This window comes from Salvia hispanica, chromosome 1 (genome assembly GCF_029641045.1).
Source record: "Salvia hispanica isolate PSC_SH4W2 chromosome 1, Shi_PSC_v1, whole genome shotgun sequence".
NCBI lineage: Eukaryota > Viridiplantae > Streptophyta > Magnoliopsida > Lamiales > Lamiaceae > Salvia > Salvia hispanica.
The window spans coordinates 30,689,170-30,708,784 of NC_142692.1; the positions used below are offsets into that span (position 1 = coordinate 30,689,170).

Consider the following 19,615-nt stretch of genomic DNA (forward strand, 5'->3'; position numbering starts at 1 on the left):
TTTCATGCTAAATAACAAGTCTAGATAAACATTACCTCTAGTAAGATATAAGATACTTGTCTTATCTTGAAGCGAATATAATTTACAAAGAAACTAATGAATGAAGAGAAGATATATGCTTTTATTTAATTTACAGGTGCACATGGTCATCAAATTTCATGTTACATGAGCTGATGCACTGATAAATTAATTAAATTAATAATAACTAAATATTCGATTCTTACTGATAAACCCAAGTCCATGTTCATTAATTTATTTCTCTCTTTTCAAAGAGTAGGCATGTGAAAGTTCCTTTCTTTCCTTTTCAACTTTCATCTTCTTCAAGAGCAATCACTTCGCAAAAATTAATGATATCTTTCACAAAATTGGTTCTCAATGTCTTTTACTTTTTGGACTTCGTTGTATATTTGTCTACCCTTGAAATAGTACTCCCTTTGTCCCGCCTAAGATGACACGTTTTTCTTTTTAGTTTGTCCCAACTAAGATGACACATTTCCTTTTTTGTAACTTTCTCTATCCAATTAATACACCCAACCACTTTTTCTCACTCCTATTAAAATATTCATCTTTCTTTATCTCTCTACTTTAATACTTACGTCCACCTTCTCTCTCTCCAATTAAACACTTTAACCAATAACTCTTAAAATCTCGTGCCGGCTAAACAACGTGTCTTCTTAACCGGGACGGAGGGAGTAATTATTAGGCTAGCTTTACAAGTGTTGGGCACTCGGGCTAGAAGTTATCGAATCAGCCAATATCAAGATTTTATTATGCATCCATATCTTTCAAAAATTATATAGTATTATGCTATTATTTTTACATTTTTAAATTTTATTAATATGTAGTACTGTATATTGTTCGTTATTATTAAGCCTTCCCATTTTATTTTTATTTTTATTGTATACTACAAATAAGCAGAAATTTTAAAAGTGTTGTTAGAACCAGTTAATCGTTGTCACTTAGCAGCATCCTATGATTTTAACCAATGATTAACTTTCTTCTTTCTGCCTGTCAATTCATAACATCCTAATAAATCTTCACAAGATAGTTTGTCTGCCAAACTTATGCAGAGCAATCAGTAACTTTTATTTAATATTTATGATCATCCCACATGTCTGATTATTTTTTTAAAAAACACCTATATGCATAATCCGAATATCAGGTTCCAGCCCATCACCAAGCCAGCTATAAAATAAAACTATCTGCCACAGAAATATCACATGAGAGAGAGAGAGAATGAGGGCAAGCCAGAGTTTGATTTCACTAGCCTTAGTTCTACCCCTGGTGGTGATGATCCAGATAACATCAGGTCAGAGCTTGATCAACTCTACCTGCCTAGACTCAGCAAGGGACGATCCAAACATCGACTATGCCTTCTGCACAAGCTCCCTGCAGGCAGCCCCCGGCAGCCACTGCGCCACCCTGCAGGGGCTCAACATCATCTCCATCACCCTCCTTCAAAACAACATAACCGACACGCACTGTTTCATCAAACACCTCATCAGTAACACCGGAGGAGCCATACCTGAGGGAGTGCCTGAGCGACTGCTTGGAGATTTTCTCCGACGCCATCCCTTCCGCAAAAGAGGCCATGAGACACTTCACGATGAAGAGGTATGACGATGCCAACATGAAGATAAGTTCCATCATGGAAGGTGCTACCACCTGTGAGGATGGCTTTAAGGAGAGGAAAGGTCTGGTTTCTCCTCTCACCAACAGAAACCACCATGTTTTCGAGCTCTCTGCCATCACCTTGTCTCTTATGCATGTTATACAAACTAGATCAGGTTGATGCATATATCATAGAATTTTCATGCTCATTGTACAAATATAAAACATATATGATGGGATTTCAATATATCAGTACAATCTAACTATCTCCAAATGCACGCAAAATGAGGCAACAATCGACAATATTTCAAGATCTGTTAATTCCCACATTGAGGCAGCATCACTTCAAGTGTGCGGACCTTAAAAAAATTGTTGACAATGTTTCCTTGGTTATTTACTAGATATAGTACATTGAAATACAGAGGAACGTGAGCTTAATAAAAACAACACAAGAAGAGACTAGGCGCCAACATTCAACCCCAGCTCAGGGATATCTCATCTCAAGCACGACTAAATTATTTCCCGCCCAAAGATGGAAGGATACATGCTTTTAGTTAACAAAACACCAAACCGTGGAAAGTCGCATATCTTAGCTTGCCATAGGATGGTTGTGAATATATTCGATTGCTAGATGGCATGAGTCAATTTTATCAACTTCCTTATCTGGAATTTCCAACTTAAACTCTTCCTCGAGAGCCATCACAATCTCCACAGTGTCTAAGCTATCCAGTCCCAAATCCTTTTGAAAATGAACATCAGGAGTGACCTGAAGTTAATAGAAAAGAAACTAGTCAGATTTCAGCTATTAATTTCCAGCATGGTATCTCAGGTCAAGACCAATGGCTTTGAAAAGAAGAATGCTATTACTTGATAGAGAATGTGAAGGTGCAGTTTGGACACAAATAGGAACGAGAAGCTCCAAAGAAACCCAACTTTATGATCAAAGATTATTCAACTAAGAGTTTGGAGCTGTAAATTACCAAGGTTTTTACTAATGTTGCTACTTTATAAAAATGACCTTGATGTGGTATGACAGAATTTATAGTCGTAAGGTCAATTCATTGTGTTTGAACTTTGAACTTTGAACCAATGTGTTAAAACATATAGCTATATTCAGATCCCAGAGTAAAACAGTACCCTTTGTCACTCCGACAGTACAACATAGTGTAACCAGATATCAAAATCTAATGTTCAATTCAAAGACACTCAAATAGTGTATATATGTTTGAACATTTTTACCATATCATACTTCAAGTGAACTCTAGGATTAAGGATGAAAGCATCTTTTATATGCCTATAGGGTTTTACATCATTTCGGCAACCAAATAATATGTGAAACGACATTTAGGATTAATAAGCATTATTCAAATGGCAAAACTACATTTGCTCAATTCTTCCTCCAGGCATGCTAATCAAATATCATGATTGGTGATGACTGAACAATCAATTTAGTCACTTTCAAAGAGATTGTACTAAAAGCTACAGTTTTAGTCACCAACATGAATCCCATCCGTCAATTAGAGTCCACAAATGCAGCTAACTAACCGCATTACCATCAAAGGAACCAAAGGATTTATGCACGCTCAATGTGAGCGAACTACAAGCCAAAGAGTCAAAAATACTATTTTCACATTCCCTTTCTAGTTTTAACATCACTGCTCCAAGATAAACAGGATTCACTATTGCAGCCAATACCTAAAAGATGTATGGATTAAAAAATAAAGTGAAAATGATATCACACATTGCACTTCTTCAGCTACTTCAAAATAAGTCGGTCAATCTGCAATTACGATCCCTCCATTTAACAATAAATCAAGAGAAACGAAGGTGCATAGACCCAACCTTGTGAAACAAATCATACAGAAAGATATTCCCAATCCAAACTTCCGGTCATACAAATCGAGAAACAGAAAATTAATAAAAAAAATAATTGAAGAAAATGAGTTGAGGCCTGAGGGGGGTAGACCTTGGATGGATCGACGCTCTTGACGAGGTCAAGAACTCGGTCGATAACTGCCTGCTTGTCGAGGTGAGACGACATTGATCCGCTGAGGGATAAGGAATTGGTTACGGGAACTCGAATGTGAGGGAGAATGGCGGATCTCAACGCCGACGCCATTTTCTCTTAGGAATTTCTGGTGATTACAGTTGCTAGAGCAGGATCGAGGTTGTAAGGGGATTTGGGAGAAGAGGGTTGGATCGAGGCGGGGGAGAAGGGGACTTGGGAGCTACGGAATTGGATCGTGGGTTTAGTTAGAGTTGGAAATTTAAGGGTGGGAGTTTTAGGGCATAAACCCAATTCAAATACCGCCAACTTGAACATTTTTTTTTTATCCTATAAACTTATACTCCAATAATAACACTTTATAAAACAAAAAAATTAAAATTGCCAGCCAATATGGCAATATGCATAGTCTCTACTTCAAATCAATAATCAACAAACAGTGAAACCCCAAAACCCAATCATTTAATTTTGTATGTGCTCATTGTAGGACATAGAGGCTGAAGGTCAGAATTGCTTCATTTGAATTCCCAAATCATAAGCAAAGAAAAGATCTAACAAGAACAAACAAATGCATATTTGCTTACATCTCATAAGAAATTTAAAGTTGCATTGCATAAATACATTCGTATAAATATTATACCTAAATACTTAGTATTACGTTTTTCACAGTAGTACTACATAATTTTAGCACTGTTTATGAAATACTCTACTACTAATATTTTTTGCTTTAGGCATATGGTGAATTAAAAACCACATGGTTTCAAATAAACTTGATAGGATAAAATGGATAAAACTCAACCTAAACATATGCTTTAGGCATATGGTGAATTTACATACAATCGACCACGTGAATATTTTTAGAGCTGGAAATACTTTAATTATAAATGATTATGAAATATTTCCCTTTTACCTAGAAATAATTTAATGAGTACTCAAAATCTCCATTTAAAAAAATATTTGTATATTAATGATTTACTTAAAAAAAATTGAATGCGATTGCGCACTCATAATCACCATTTACTTGACTCGGATGAACAAACCCAATTAGTTATCCAACAAGTTTCTCCTAATCGATCCCTCCGGTTAAATCTTCGTCAATTTTCCGGCGAGATCTCAACCATCCGTCGGAAAAATACTCGAAGATCCGATCCTTTTTGCATTAAATCTATCCGAACTTGATTGATGGCTCCGGTTTCGGCTCTCGCCAAGTACAAATTGGTGTTTTTGGGAGATCAATCAGTCGGCAAAACGAGCATCATTACTCGATTCATGTACGATAAATTTGACAACACTTATCAGGTGAGCAATCAGCTGGCTGCGGAGTTTACATAGTACCAGTTTTTTTAATATCCGATGCAAAGGTTTTATAGCTGTGGCGGATCTGATCCGGAGTAGTATAACACTTGATTTTTCGTTTGTTACTTAGTTTTAGTTATTGTTTATCATTGATTCGTCCAATTTCTTGCTACTTTTAATAGTAAAATGTTGAAGATGGTTATTAGTTCCACGTAACTGATGATTACGAATTACTGCAAAACTCACTCCACATTTTCTGCAAATTTTTCTTTCTAGGCTACTATTGGAATTGATTTCCTTTCCAAGACTATGTATCTTGAAGATCGGACTGTACGATTGCAGTTATGGTAAGATGTGTTTCTTAACAAATTATTCTCTACGAACTTTAGTTTTTACTATATTGCACTGAATACAAGTTATTTACCAGTTTAGATCCATAGCACGTAGTAATTGCAACTTATTTCAAACAATGATTTTAGAGTAGCAGTATTTTCTTGGATCTAATTGTTTTGTCTATTGTTTATCATATACGGGAATAGAGTGCTGACCATGGATCCATGATTGCTATTTACTGCAAAAAATGCTTTATCATATTGTTTGGGTTCGACTGTTTGTTATCTCTATTTATTTACTAAGATGAGACTTGTGAGTGCTGACTACTGATAGAACAGGTTTTGTATGTTTTTCAAACTTAAGGTGTTTAATTTTCATGTTTGGTTCATTCACTTCCAAGTTTCTTTTCAACTACTAGTAAGTTTGTCTTCTGGTCCGATGACATTACTAAAAGCATGAAATTGCTCCTTCACATTATTGCGAGCCTTGCATTTATTTCCTTGTTCAGTGTTGTTATTTTAGGCTGATTGCCATACATCGCTAGTACAACTTTGTTGTTTTATTTTCTGAATTAATAATCATTATTTTCTAACATTTTCAGGGATACTGCAGGGCAAGAGAGATTTAGGAGTCTCATCCCAAGCTATATAAGAGACTCCTCTGTTGCTGTCATAGTTTATGATGTTGCGAGTATGAATTTTACCATCTTAACAAATGCTTTTCCATGTTTTTTTAGTAGTGGCAGATCCTTTCACTTGACTTGAATAATATAGCTTGATGTTTGGGCATTGATAATAACTACTGACTGCTAGGCAGACAGTCCTTTCTGAATACAGCAAAATGGATTGATGAGGTTCGAACTGAGAGAGGAAGTGATGTTATTATTGTGCTAGTTGGGAACAAAACTGATCTGGTGGAGAAGAGGTGACTTATTTTTCACTTTCTTATGCTTCAGAACTCCTCCTGAATAAAAGACCAGAAATTGATGTGTGATCTAACTCAATATCATACCTATGCTATTATTATTTTCATCATGGTTACAATTCAACCTTACTGTTGTGTAGTGGAGGAGGCAAAAAAATGAGAGGACCATAGTGAAGTAGTACACTTTATTAATCAAAATGTTGTGGAAATTGTTTCTTCACTTATAGACATAGCCTTTTTAAGTGCTAAGCTTTAATGTCATATCAGAAGGATGGGAAAACTAGAGGGAATAAGTGAATCCTTTTTCTATACTATGTTTCTATCATCCCAACAATGTCATTGTGCAAATGATTTTCCTCTGGAGAAGTGTAAATTAGATGACTAGATGACGCTACCCTACATGAATATAGTGTAAATAGTTATTATTGCAGTGATGAGAAATTTCAGTGAATATACAAAATATCCTATTGATGCATGAATATTTAAGTTGGTTATCCATGTAACAGGTTTATACCGAGCTTCGAGTATATCATATATACTTGGCTTGTCCTTTTTGCAACACGAGTCTGTGGCTTTACTGCTGTAATAATTTTGAGATAAGCAAATTAATTTTGAGCCACTAGGCTTTTACTTAGGAGTTCATGCTTTTGTCCAGGCAAGTTTCGATAGAAGAAGCTGAGTCCAAATCTCGTGACCTTAATGTGATGTTTATTGAAACTAGTGCTAAGGCTGGCTTCAATATTAAGGTAACAAATATCGACAAAGTTCAGTGTATTCAATTTTTAGAATCTTCCTTGTCCCAACAATTGATGGGCCATTTGGATGGAAGAATCTAGTCTTTATATTATTACCTTGCATTTTTGGTCTCTTCTTCATTTTTTTTTAAATGCCTAACCAATCCACTAGATAAATATACCATCAATTTAATTAAATATGTGAAGAGTTAACAGTCTTGATACACACCTGTTGCTGGTGCATTTTCAGCCATTATTCAGGAAGATTGCTGCAGCATTGCCTGGTATGGAAACTCTATCATCAGCTAAACAAGAGGATATGGTTGATGTGAACCTCAGGTCTGGCAACAATAATGGATCTCAATCACAAGAGCAATCAGGAGGGTGTGCTTGCTGATAGCCGAACATTCCTAATTTCGTGCAAACATATTTTGATTGTAAAGTTGTTGGTTGGCTTTGATAGTATTGAATTTTGGTCGTGATTAATAGTGAGAACTCTCTCAGTCGTCCCCCTCCTGTATTTGTTAATTTTTGCATTTATTCTCTATATCCTATTTTCTTCATGTTATCAACAGCATGGTCTTAACAGAGGTTACTTTCACTAAAACTCAGGAAAAAAGGTGTTGTTTTTAGTAAGTACAGTAGTATGTTTTTGTTGATATGCTTTTGGAAGTGAGTAAGGAAGTAACTTCTGCTTCAGAGGTGATACTTTGCTCCAAACAACTCTGTTTATCCGTGGATTTTAAGGTATTGAGACTTCGAGAGTTCCTCATTAAATGGAACGACAATTCTGCTTTTTTTGTCCATAATGCACATTCGCATGCACAACGCCTAAGCATGGCGCTGCAGCTGCCCTGACCTTGCGCGCTTTGTCCTTCATTTATGCAAAAGCACACATTTGGGGTAGCCAGCGAAAGTGTGCCCCATGGCTTTTTTTACTTATAAAATCATTTATGTATATGAGTTTATTTAAATTTTTTTAAATTATGTGTTTTTTAATCATATTTTTTCATTTATACTCCTATTATGTAATTTTCATTGTTTTCATTTATGTATTTTTAATAGTTTTCAAATTTAAATTAATTTTTTTTAGTTATGACACTTTTTAGTCATTTAATGAAATTATTTATTTTTATTTTTAATATATAATTTAATAATTAATGTGGATGGTGTTTAAGGGCTTCAATGAAGATAAGTGCTTTGGAGTGTACATTGATGTAGAATAAGTAGATAAGTACTCGGGCAACTAAGTGCTTAAGATTTGAATAGTTTTCCGAGCATTGAATTGGTTCTTTAAACTTACGGCGTATAATGAAAATTTTGGGATGAATTGAAATTTCGGGAATTGGAGAATAAATTATTCTAATCATCCATACTAAATGAAAATAGTGTAGATACTTAGAACGGGGTTACAACAAATGTGAAATGGAGTATTACAAATATGGAGAAAAGAGGAGATTTTTTTGTGAGTAAAACTATAACAAATTATATTATAAAGGATGAAAAATTATGAATTTTGGTGTATATTTATTATATAGTAATATATTAATAATATATTGATTTTATCTTAATAGTCTATAAATGATTTATGAACCAACGAGACACCATCTCATTCCACAATAAATATGGGAGAGAGGGAGACCATGATCTATTCCCTTGGAATAATATTTTTTCTTTTTTTGTAATTATGAATAAGGCATCTTATAATTCCCTGAGAATAATATACTTTTTTAAATTATGAATTAGGCGTAGAGAGACCTGATCATAAATAAATAGTCTTACAATTATCTGAAATTTAAATATTCTGAATCAAGGGGAAAAGACTAAACCAGTGTCCTGTGTTGTGTTTTCAAAGGAAAAGACTAAACAAAACACAAAATTTGTCGGATTTGATGACTAACAGTCTAAGTTGGGCATTGATTATCTACCAATCTGTTTCTGAAGTTTTATTTTGGACTTGGACGATGATCAGATAATTTGTATGTAAATCTTTTTGCTACTGATGATAAAAAACAATTAGAATACCCCAAAATGTTGCTAACCCTATTTGGACTTGTGAGCAAAAGTATAATGCCATGTAACTATCAATCATTTTACATACAGTATAAAGCCATGCGATGTGTGATACAGAACATATCATTAATGATTATGATTTTGCAAGAAATGGTAATTTGTTTATTGACATATATGTATAGATACACTTAATTTGGAAAAATATCATTGAAACATAGCAAATGGAGGTTTCTAGTGGGAGATTAAGTGGTGTCTCTCATGTACAAGCACAATATCTTCTAAATTTGGTTATATGCGTTTGCTTCCATTTGATTATTTTGATTCAATTTCTTTAGACTTCAAACTGAAACTATAATTGATTATGTTTTCCATATCCTTTCTTTTTCTTTAATATTGGCGAGGGACACGAAACACTCAGAACAGTTCTTTTAAATGTGTGCATTAAGCGCATATACAACCTGATTACTGTCTCATCTCAATTCTCATCACTTGCACTATTCATAGGTTTCACTATAGTTACAAAGTATAGTAATTACTCCTAATATAGATATACAAGACAGCAATAGTTTCAATTTTAAGTCCAATTAGATCCACACTTTTGAAGTGTTGATTCCAAATTATATGTAGAGACTGTGTATTGTGCCTATTAGTGTATGACTTTCACATGCTGGTTACAGGCAGCAATATTGTTGTATAGGAGTATGTCATTTATTTGAAACAACTCCCACAATGTTGTCATGTAACAATCAAGATGCATTAAATATTGCACCAAATAGTGTGTAACATGGGAGTACAGAATATATATTGGCATACACTGTCATGCTATTATTTTATGAGAGCTAGAGAAATAACCAATGATATGTAACTTCAATTTATAGGTGGCTTCATGTCATCAGTTAAGCAGATAATTTCACCATGACATTACCTTGGGGAAAGAAAAAATTTTCTGAGCTTGTGTTGGATTTGCCCAAATTGTAAGGGGGCGTGTTAGTGTTGCCCAAATTGACCACACAGGGTAACCATTATACATCTGTCATTTTTCCCCTATATGCACACAGCTCGAGCCCATTGCCTTGGCGCTTCGTCGCCTTTTTTGTATGGTGCCTATTCGGCTCGAAGTGGTTCACGCCCTCCCTTTCACTTTAACCTGACCTAGCCGTCGAAATTGTCCTATTGAACTTCAAGTCTCGACACACTGGAAAGACTTGTTGTTATAGAAGTTGAGAAACTAATTGAGATTTTTGTAGGATTGTAGTCTTCACAAATGAACCTATACCATCCACCCAAGAAATAATGTCTCAATTTACTAGTTCGGTCAATTCGCAATTTAAAGTCGCATCTACTTTTTCTATTTTCAGTAAGTGGACCTCACGTTCCACTAAATAATTACACTTCTATTTCATTGTAAAATCAATATAATATAAAAATGTGACATACATTCAATAACTTAGAGCATCTCCAATGTCGGCTAGCCAACCGGCTAGCTGATTCGTGTCGCTAGCCGGTCGGCTAGCCGAACCATTGGAGTAGGCCAGCGGGAAATCGGCCAAAATTTCGGCGTGGGCTAGCCGATGGTGTGGCGCTGGCCGATGCGCTGGCCGCCATTGTGGCGTGCCGATCGGCCAGCGCTATTTTTTAATTCTTTTTTAAAATTTTTGAAAAACTATATAAACGCGATTTTCTCTATCTCTAAATTTCTGTACAAGAGCAACATCTAGCGATGGACAACAACAACTAGCCCAATACAAAATTAAGACCTAAAACAGAAACATGTCATACCGTCGGGACCCCCGTTCGGCTAGCGGCAAAACTATAACAGATTCAAGGCATACTAACATTTTTTAATGTATTTTTTTAATAAATTAGTGAGGAGTAGAGTGGGGCGGTGGCTCGTGTGTGGAAACCCGAATTTTTTTTATTTTTAATTAATGTACTTTTTTTTATTTAAATAAAATTAATGAATTTTCCCGTATATGTCTCGTAAATTTAATTCGATAATTTAATCGTAATTTTAATTCCGTAAATGTAGTATATTTTGAATTATTTTTATTGCGGCTGGCCTATGGCTGGCCTAAATCTGATGTGGCAGGTGGATTTTTAGTGCTGCTGACGTGGCAGGGAGAGAGAGTGGCTAGCCTATGGCTGGCCTATTTGAATTGGAGATGCTCTTAGAGCATCCGCAATGGTCGGCTAGCGACCGGCTAGCCGATTCGTCGCGCTAGCCGATCGGCTAGCCGAACCATTGCGACCGGCCAGCGCGAAATCGGCGAGCGCATCGGCGTGGGCTGGCCGATCGCTCGTCGCTAGCCGATCCGCTGGCCGATCGGCTAGCCGCCATTGCAGGGGCCCGATCGGCTAGCGATCGGCCAGCGGTGTTTTCCGATTTTTTTTTTTTTTTTAAAACCTATATAAACGCGATTTTCGTTTCATTTTCATTTGCACCACTTGTTTTAACGAGTTTTCTCTCTCTCTAACTTTCTGTTCAAGAGCATCATCGAGCGATGGATCACGCGGGTGGTAGCGGTAGCGGTAGTGGTGGGGATCCTGAGGAGTACGAACGGAGGATGAACGAGGCTATGGAGGCCTACATGAACCGCGGGATGGAGCGGTACATGCGTATGGTGGAACAGCAGGCGATACCTCGCCCTCCTCCACCAGTTGTCCACCACCGAGTAGTGATTGATCGGGATCACGTAGCTGCACATCAGCGGCTGTACGAGGACTACTTTGCAGAGTACCCGCGGTTTCCCGCCAACATATTCCGGCGGCGTTTCAGAATGCGCAGGGAGTTGTTTATGCGCATCGTTAGGGCATTGGAGCGTCAATATATGTGTTTCCGCTTCAGGCACGATGCGGCTGGCAGACCTGGCCACACCCCTATCCAAAAGTGCACGGCGGCAATCAGGCAGTTGGCCTACGGAGGCGCGGCAGACATGTGGGATGAGTACCTCCACATCGGTGAGTCGTCAGCCCTGAAATGTCTGAAGGAGTTCTGTGGGGGCGTGATCAGCATTTTCGGTGAGCAGTACCTTCGAAGCCCTACTCCCGAAGATTGTCAGAATTTGATGCAGATGCACGGGGAGAAGCATGGGTTCCCCGGGATGTTAGGCAGCATAGACTGTATGCATTGGGAGTGGAAGAACTGTCCGACTGCCTGGAAGGGGGCCTACACGACCGGCTACAAGTCAAAGAACCCCACGATAATCCTCGAGGCCGTAGCTGATTACCGGCTGTGGATCTGGCATGCGTATTTTGGGGTAGCCGGGTCGAACAACGACCTCAACGTCCTGAACTCGTCTCCCCTCTTCAACGAGAAGTGCCAGGGCGTCGGTCCAACCGTCTCATTCGTGGCCAACGGCAACCGGCATGATATGGGCTACTACTTGGCGGATGGGATATACCCTCGGTGGCCGGTCTTTGTGAAGACGATCCGACAAACAAGTGATGAAAAGAAGGCCTACTTTGCGCAACGACAGGAGTCGGCGCGCAAGGACGTGGAGCGCGCATTTGGTGTGCTCCAGTCTCGATGGGCGGCAATCAAGGGCCCAACGCGTTTGTGGGATGTCGGATGCGTTTCCGAGATAATGTACGCCTGCATTATCCTGCACAACATGATCGTCGAAGACGAAGGCGTACAACTGACTAGTTGGGTCAGTAACGATGAAGCCGGTCCAAGCCACGGAACGGCCACCCCTAGTGTGCGACAGGGGGTACCCCTCGATGAAGCCGGCCGACTCAAGGAATTTGCCAGCATGCGCCAAGTGGATGCTCATATTCAACTCCAAAAGGATATAATTGAAGAGTTGTGGGCACGGAGGACTGCACGACGATAGTTTTTTTTCTTTATTATGCATGTACTTTTTTTTTATCTATGTAACTTTTTAAAATGCAATTAATGAATTTTCCCGTACACGTGTCTAAATTTAATTCCGTATTTTAATCGTAATTTTAATTCCATAAATGTAGTATATTTTGAATTGTTTTTATTGCGGCTGGCCTATGGCTGGCCTAAATCTGACGTGGCAGGTGGTTTTTTTAGTGTTGCTGACGTGGCAGAGGAGAGAATGGCTGGCCTATGGCTGGCCTACCGACCATTGCGGATGCTCTTATACTTCCATCCATATTTCTATACAAAGTCAAACAAATTTTTAAAATTTGCGTCAATTCAAAATGGAACTATAAATGGTGAACGGATGGAATGATAAGATTGATTGTTAGTGTTCAATAATAAACGTAACGGAATTTTGGAATGTAGTGTGATGGAAGAAAATGTAAACATAAGAGAAAATTATAAAGAAGAATATGAATGTTGGAATAATAAAATTAAAATGTTTGAATGTATATTTTCAAACACCGAAAACTACGGAGATAAACTATATTGGCCTTAATCTAGAATAAATTTAAGATTTTAAAATATTCTTAGTACTTCCTCCGTCTTATAAGAATATGCAATTTTTTTTTTTTTAGTTTGTCCTATAAAAATATATATTTTTAAACTTTTAAAATATAATTTTCATTTACAATCTTTTAATTATTTTTTTTCTTTTCTATCTTACTCTTACGTTATTAATTTTATATTGTACCGAATCTAAATTAGATGGAGGGAGGAATATACAAGGGGAGAAGCTATGTGGTAGATTTGGTGAGCAGCCTTATTTGTTGACCGTTAAGAGGGTGTCCACTTTCCTTCCATGGGCAAGGGTCCCACCGTTGTTTATAGTAATGGAAATCAATGCATGGGCCCCACACCCGATTTATTACTCGCTTTTTATTGCGGGAAACATTACTAACCAGCCCACCATCCCCCTTTTAATGCCCAACGATCAAACATTACCATCAGTCCATCACCCTCCCTCCCTCTCTCTCTATGTCCCACCAAATTCATAACCATCTCCACCTTACTAATAACTCTTCTCTTCCTAATTACTATCAATAAATATTTCTTCTATCTTCTTCTACTCAGGATCTATCAGAAAGAAAAAAAAAATTAAATTAAATGGGACAAACTTAGTCTTATAAACTTATAGTATTTACTATAAAAATAATAATATAAACGCAACGTCATCTCTAATTTAATATTTTTATCGAAATCAAGACCCTATCTTCTATCCGTTTTATATTTATATACCCACCATTTATGATATTATATATATCATTTACAAATGATCAATATTTTTTGTGCATTGATGAGTTAAGCTTTAAGGTCGTTACAGAATTGAATCACTACTCCACACTCAATAGTACTATATTGATATATAAACTTGATTAAATGGAGTAATGTATGATGAGGATCGGTGACTACTGACTACTGATGAATGTCACCATCTTACCATCAATACTATAAACTGCAAAATAATGTATATAATGATTTGGATACATAAATTATGTGAAATTTACTTATAGCAATATTAATCATGATAATAGTTCATGCATGTATACAATCTACAATCTATATGTAAAATGAAAATCGAAAAGTAAAATCTCCATCACTTTCCTACCTTTTGACTTAGGAAAACCTTCGAGAAGAGCTCGAGCCACAAAAGTATAAGGTCATACTATAATATTCAAGAAAAATTAAGAGGAAAAGGTGGAGAACCAACGATCCATGAACTATGATGTTGATTGATTATACAATACTCCAACATGACAAATACGTTTGAGTTTTTTATTCATTACATCTCTTCACTCTGCCATGACTAGTCGAGGCAACTTTCTCTCCAATTATCTAGTATGAAATTTCACCTCACTTTTTATATATCAAATACGATAAAATCAAAATTCTTGATGAATTACTGCAAATTTTGTATACTATTCATAAAAAATGAGAATTAGATATGACTCAGAAAAAGAAAGATACATCGCATTATAAATTAAAGTCTAAAAATAGCAAAATACTGAGAGACTGGCAATTTAGAAGTTTCTGTGTCCCCACTAAAATCTAGACATGAAAATTATGATGACAGTGTGATTTAGTATTGGAGATTTGGGAATGCTAACTTTTTTCCTTTATGTTTTTTTCTTTTTATCTTTTTTTCCAGTCCAGTTCGTACCTCAAGTTATACAGAGAAGTACAATAAACAATACTCCACTAATGAAATAGGGCTACACTGCATACAAAATGCAACTATATTTACATGTGGATGCACGATTGTTTTTGTCAATATAATCACATGAGATGAGAATCATGAAATAGAGAGTCAACCCTAAGGCATGATTACCCACTTTCACTACAACCATATTCACACATCAATCACCAAATTCCTAACTCCATAGCTTAAAATGTAATCCTAATGGGGAGCAAATGCACTATACCTAAACCCACCCCACTTCTTCAAATCCTAATAAACACACTAACATGTTAGTATTCAAAAAGTTTATCAAGTGCACATCAAAAGCTAGTGGCCATGATGCTAGTATATGAGATAAGAAATCATTTCTATTTTCCTTAATTTCTTTCCTTTTCAACTATAATTGGGATAAACCATGTACATAAAAATTACAACGACCATATCTAAAATAGGAAAAGAAATAACAGCGAGGGTAAACCGTAATTTCACCCGGCTCGGTCAAAAGTCAACCATTTGGGTATCTCCCGAAATCCGCGAGTTTTCGGGAGCGGTTTTTGCAAAACGACGCCGCTGTGGAGAGGTGCGCCTTCGGCGTCGTCCTAGGGTCTCCGGCCGCCGCCGCCGTCTCTGGCGGAGCTGCCTTCTGATTCCAGTGGCGGTTCGGGCTGGGCCGCACCAGCGGGCTCAGGCAGAACGTCAGACTCGATAGGCTTCTGCCGTGCGACGCCGCTCTGCCTCCGCCCCGCCGCGCCGACGTCGGCGTCCTCCGCGGCGTCTGCCTCCAGCCTTGCGAGTCGGATGAGTAGCCGCTCGTTGCTCCGTCGCAATGTTCGTCTAATTGATCGGCGTTTCTCGCCGGAGACATCCCCCTCCCGCGATTATTGCCGGTTCGGAACGCGGATTCGTCGATTGAGAACGTCGAGACTTTCTTTTTCCGGCGGCCGCGGATGATGTTAGGGAACCACGCCGGCGAAGCCGAGATTGAATTGACCGAAACCGTAGGATCGGCGACCGGATCGAGACCGAAATCCGGTTTCCTCTCCGGCTTCGATCTGAAAAACCCCCAAAACAGAGAGGAAAACCGATTCCTCGATTTTTTCTTAATCTCGACTGTAATTGAGCGGTGAGGCCCTAATTGGGGAGTGCTGTAGAAGAGGTGGTGCTCTCCGTGAGTCCGAAACGTCGCGGCGTTTTCTGATTTCCGGCGCGAAATGTAGGGGGAAACAGAGCGGGGAAACAACGGAGGCTGCGGCAACTGTGAGTCAGATTTGCGGCAATCTTGTAGCGCATGTTTAAGCGCGTGAGCCTGCGTTTGCGCGGCGATGACGGCGAGGAGGCGTTCGCGGAGGCAGGAGGCGCAGACGCCGACGCTGCAGCTTTGGTCCGCCGGATGTTTCTTGCACCTCATTTATGTATCGAAATGCGTATATGTATGTAAATCGTGTGTGTTTATTGGAAAACTTTGATGAGAACGATTCGGCAGCCAGATTGTGGCATTGGCGAAAGAGAATTCAAGGATTTGGTGAAGATTACGAAGTCCTCTGTTCTCTTCCTTTCTGTTTTGCATCCGATTTTAGAGAGAGAACGAAGAGAGAGAGGGACAGTTTGGAAGCAAATAGGTGTATGTAGATTTAAAGAGCCAGAGAGAGAGAGAGAAAAAAGAGTATAATTGTGGCTGCGGGGTTTGTAGGTAAGTGGCGAAACAGTATCAACATTTTATTTCTCTTTTTTTCCTATAAATTTGGTAATAATAATAATAATTCGATTTGGGATGAATGATGTGGTAATTTGGTATTATGAATTTGTGATTATTGGTGAAATGTAATTATGAAAAGTGGAGTAGTTTTTAGGTGGCAAACAAAACTAACCAATTGCTTTTGTTGTAGTACATGAACAAATTCATCTTCAACAAGTTGACTTGGAGGTTCTAACCAGATTCAGTTTATTTTAGGATATCAATTAGGCCGATCAATTGGTGATTATGATTTGAACTTGATAGGAGATCATCTATTAGTGAAGAGTATGATTGACAAAAATTAATTCATTATGAAATAGTAGGTTCACTATCTGGAAGTATAATTACTTGGAGCCATTTGAAGACTGTATTATTTAGTTTATTATGACCATAAACTGCATGGGTCAATAATAACGTGCAATGTAAGATCTTGTTAGGAATTAATAAGTAATTAATTATTCATGCTATCACAAAAATAGAAGATCTTATAATTAATTTAAGAAATTAATAGTAGTAAGTAATTAATTATTCACGCTATCACAAAAATAGAATATCTTATAATTAATTTAAGAAATTAATAGTAAGTAATTAATTAGTCATGCTAGCTATCACAAAAATAGAAGATCTTATAATTAATTTTAAGAAATTAATAGTACTCCGTAACTAATTCGTACATTTGGAGTTAGAATTAGCGGAACGCCCGAATAATACTAGTTTAATTTGTTGGTTACCTACTTACCTTCATCAAAGTGTGTTCTATTCATTTTATAGATTCAAACACTATATTGAATCCTTGACTTTTAAATTAAGTGAACAATGCTTTTAATTGTTTTCTTTCCTTTTAGTTGCCACAATACATAACCATTAATATAACTTCATATATGTACATATACTGGATTAATATGTACATCGCGCCCAACCTGAACACTACCGTGCCCAATATTGTGTCCAACCAAACCGAGCACTGAAAAAAACTTACTCCATTGCACAGATGTTACTTTGGACATTTCTTTTCGGCACAAAATTTAAGACAATTATGTTTAATGAGTTAAATATTAATAAAATAAAGGGGGTGATAAAATAAAATATGAGATAGAAGAAGAAATATAGTAGCAAAGAACATAAAATAAGTGAGATTATATACTTTATTTTTAGCCATAAAAATAATGATAAAGTAATATGGGACACTTTAAAATGGAATATGACTTGGGTCACTTAGGATGGATAGATTATCTTTTATTAACGTAAAAATAGAAATGCAATAACTTACATTATATTTTTAAAAAAATAATCGAAATTTAAGACACAAAAAGAAAATGTTCATACGAGATATAATCATACTAAATGAATTTCATTTTACTCAATCTCCTTCAACGTTAGTTAAGGAAGACATGGTGACATACCAATTACTTATTCCTTAATATAAAAATTGCACATTGCTATAAACAAAAATTTTTATATTCACTGTCTTGTCTGTGGAAAGAAGAGGCAATGATTAATTTCTCTAATTTAAAAATACTTATTCTCATAGATTAATTATCTATTACTATATCATGTCATTATGTAATTCTAGTTTCTAAAAGAAAAATGCTTAATCTATATATTCTTGTACTATTTCTTTAATTCTATTAGAATAAATTATTCCATTATTACATCATTGGTGATTTATATTTATATGATTTGTTTTAAAAACTTTAATGAAAACAAGATAAAGAAAAATAACATAAAAGATAAAGAAAAAGTTAGAAATTAAGTTAATAAGATGAATAAATGTAAATTAATTAAAAAAGCATACAGTATGCTATGTTATAATAATTATTTGTAATTAAATTTAGTTATTTTATTCCATAGTTTGTTAATTGATATATACTATATAACAATTAATTCACAATCCGAATAATATTTTTCTCCCTAGAATAGTACTCCTACTAGTGTGAAAGTAATTGCAAATTATGCAGTAAGAATAAATTAGTCATGATATTACATCACTAAAATTAAAAGTGATTAAAATAATACTTCAAAGCGATTCAAAATAAAGTAGCATTATGTACATACTATATAATTTTATCTTTTTCAATAAAGTAGCATATTGTACATGCTATATAAATTTATCTTTGTCTCTGTTGAATATGAATTATCAAAATCGCAATGTCAGCATAAGAAACCATAATGCTAGTATATTTACTAGTACTATTATATAGATACATATATAGCCATTTGTAAGGCTAAATATGCATAAATCATAATGTTACAATTATGAAGTGAACGGGGATTAAGATACATCTAGGGGTGTCAGTGCTAACTTGCGACATATATGCTGGTCTAAATAGCCTGTTAAATTTAGAGACTTAAAAAATTATAACTCGATTAGCTTGCAATTTGAGTGGGCCAGACCTGAAACCTAATGGACTAGCTTGGTGGATTGGACATAGGTACAACTATTGTCTATTATATCTTCATGTCCGATACATAATTCAACATTTCATTAATTATTTTTATAATATAAATAACTGTGCAAAAAAAATCCCTTCAATTTTATATATGACATATATATGTTTGGTTTTTATTAATTAATATAATAATAGCCGAAAACCCGAATATTTAGGACATAGTTGAATATTTATAACCGGATAAAATCGCAACTCGATTACCCGCAGACCGTAACCCAATTAACCCCCAACCCAAAGAGAATTGACACAAGACCATTAATACTGACCCGATGAATATCCCTAGATACATCGCATAACATGTACGGTTATGCTATTTTACCGAATGAGTACAATAAAAGTATTAATTTTCTTCACATATATAAAATCATTCATATAATATTCAATGAAGTTTGGTAGGAAAGAGAAAGAAGATAACACATGATAGGAGCACCCATTTTAAAGGTGCC

At 36.3% G+C, this 19,615-nt stretch overlaps 3 protein-coding genes and 1 pseudogene across 3 annotated transcripts; 2 read left to right on the plus strand and 2 right to left on the minus strand.

Moving 5' to 3' along the window:
- The first annotated feature begins 1,113 nt into the window (after nt 1–1,113).
- LOC125217851 (putative invertase inhibitor) lies at nt 1,114–1,858 on the plus strand (annotated as a pseudogene).
- A 38-nt stretch (nt 1,859–1,896) lies between these two features.
- On the minus strand, nt 1,897–3,912 carry LOC125217852 (acyl carrier protein 1, mitochondrial-like). The gene is made up of 2 exons (XM_048119412.2): nt 3,578–3,912; nt 1,897–2,377 (listed from the first exon to the last, which is right to left on the minus strand). The coding sequence occupies exons 1-2, from the start codon at nt 3,728–3,730 to the stop codon at nt 2,201–2,203; spliced, it is 330 nt and encodes a 109-aa protein (XP_047975369.1). The 5' UTR covers nt 3,731–3,912; the 3' UTR covers nt 1,897–2,200.
- A 699-nt stretch (nt 3,913–4,611) lies between these two features.
- LOC125218788 (ras-related protein RABH1b) lies at nt 4,612–7,412 on the plus strand. The gene is made up of 6 exons (XM_048120555.2): nt 4,612–4,915; nt 5,189–5,259; nt 5,847–5,935; nt 6,058–6,169; nt 6,825–6,915; nt 7,154–7,412. The coding sequence occupies exons 1-6, from the start codon at nt 4,799–4,801 to the stop codon at nt 7,298–7,300; spliced, it is 627 nt and encodes a 208-aa protein (XP_047976512.1). The 5' UTR covers nt 4,612–4,798; the 3' UTR covers nt 7,301–7,412.
- A 7,922-nt stretch (nt 7,413–15,334) lies between these two features.
- LOC125219628 (uncharacterized) lies at nt 15,335–16,659 on the minus strand. The gene has a single exon (XM_048121653.2). The coding sequence runs from the start codon at nt 16,390–16,392 to the stop codon at nt 15,490–15,492; it is 903 nt and encodes a 300-aa protein (XP_047977610.1). The 5' UTR covers nt 16,393–16,659; the 3' UTR covers nt 15,335–15,489.
- Nucleotides 16,660–19,615: the final 2,956 nt, after the last annotated feature.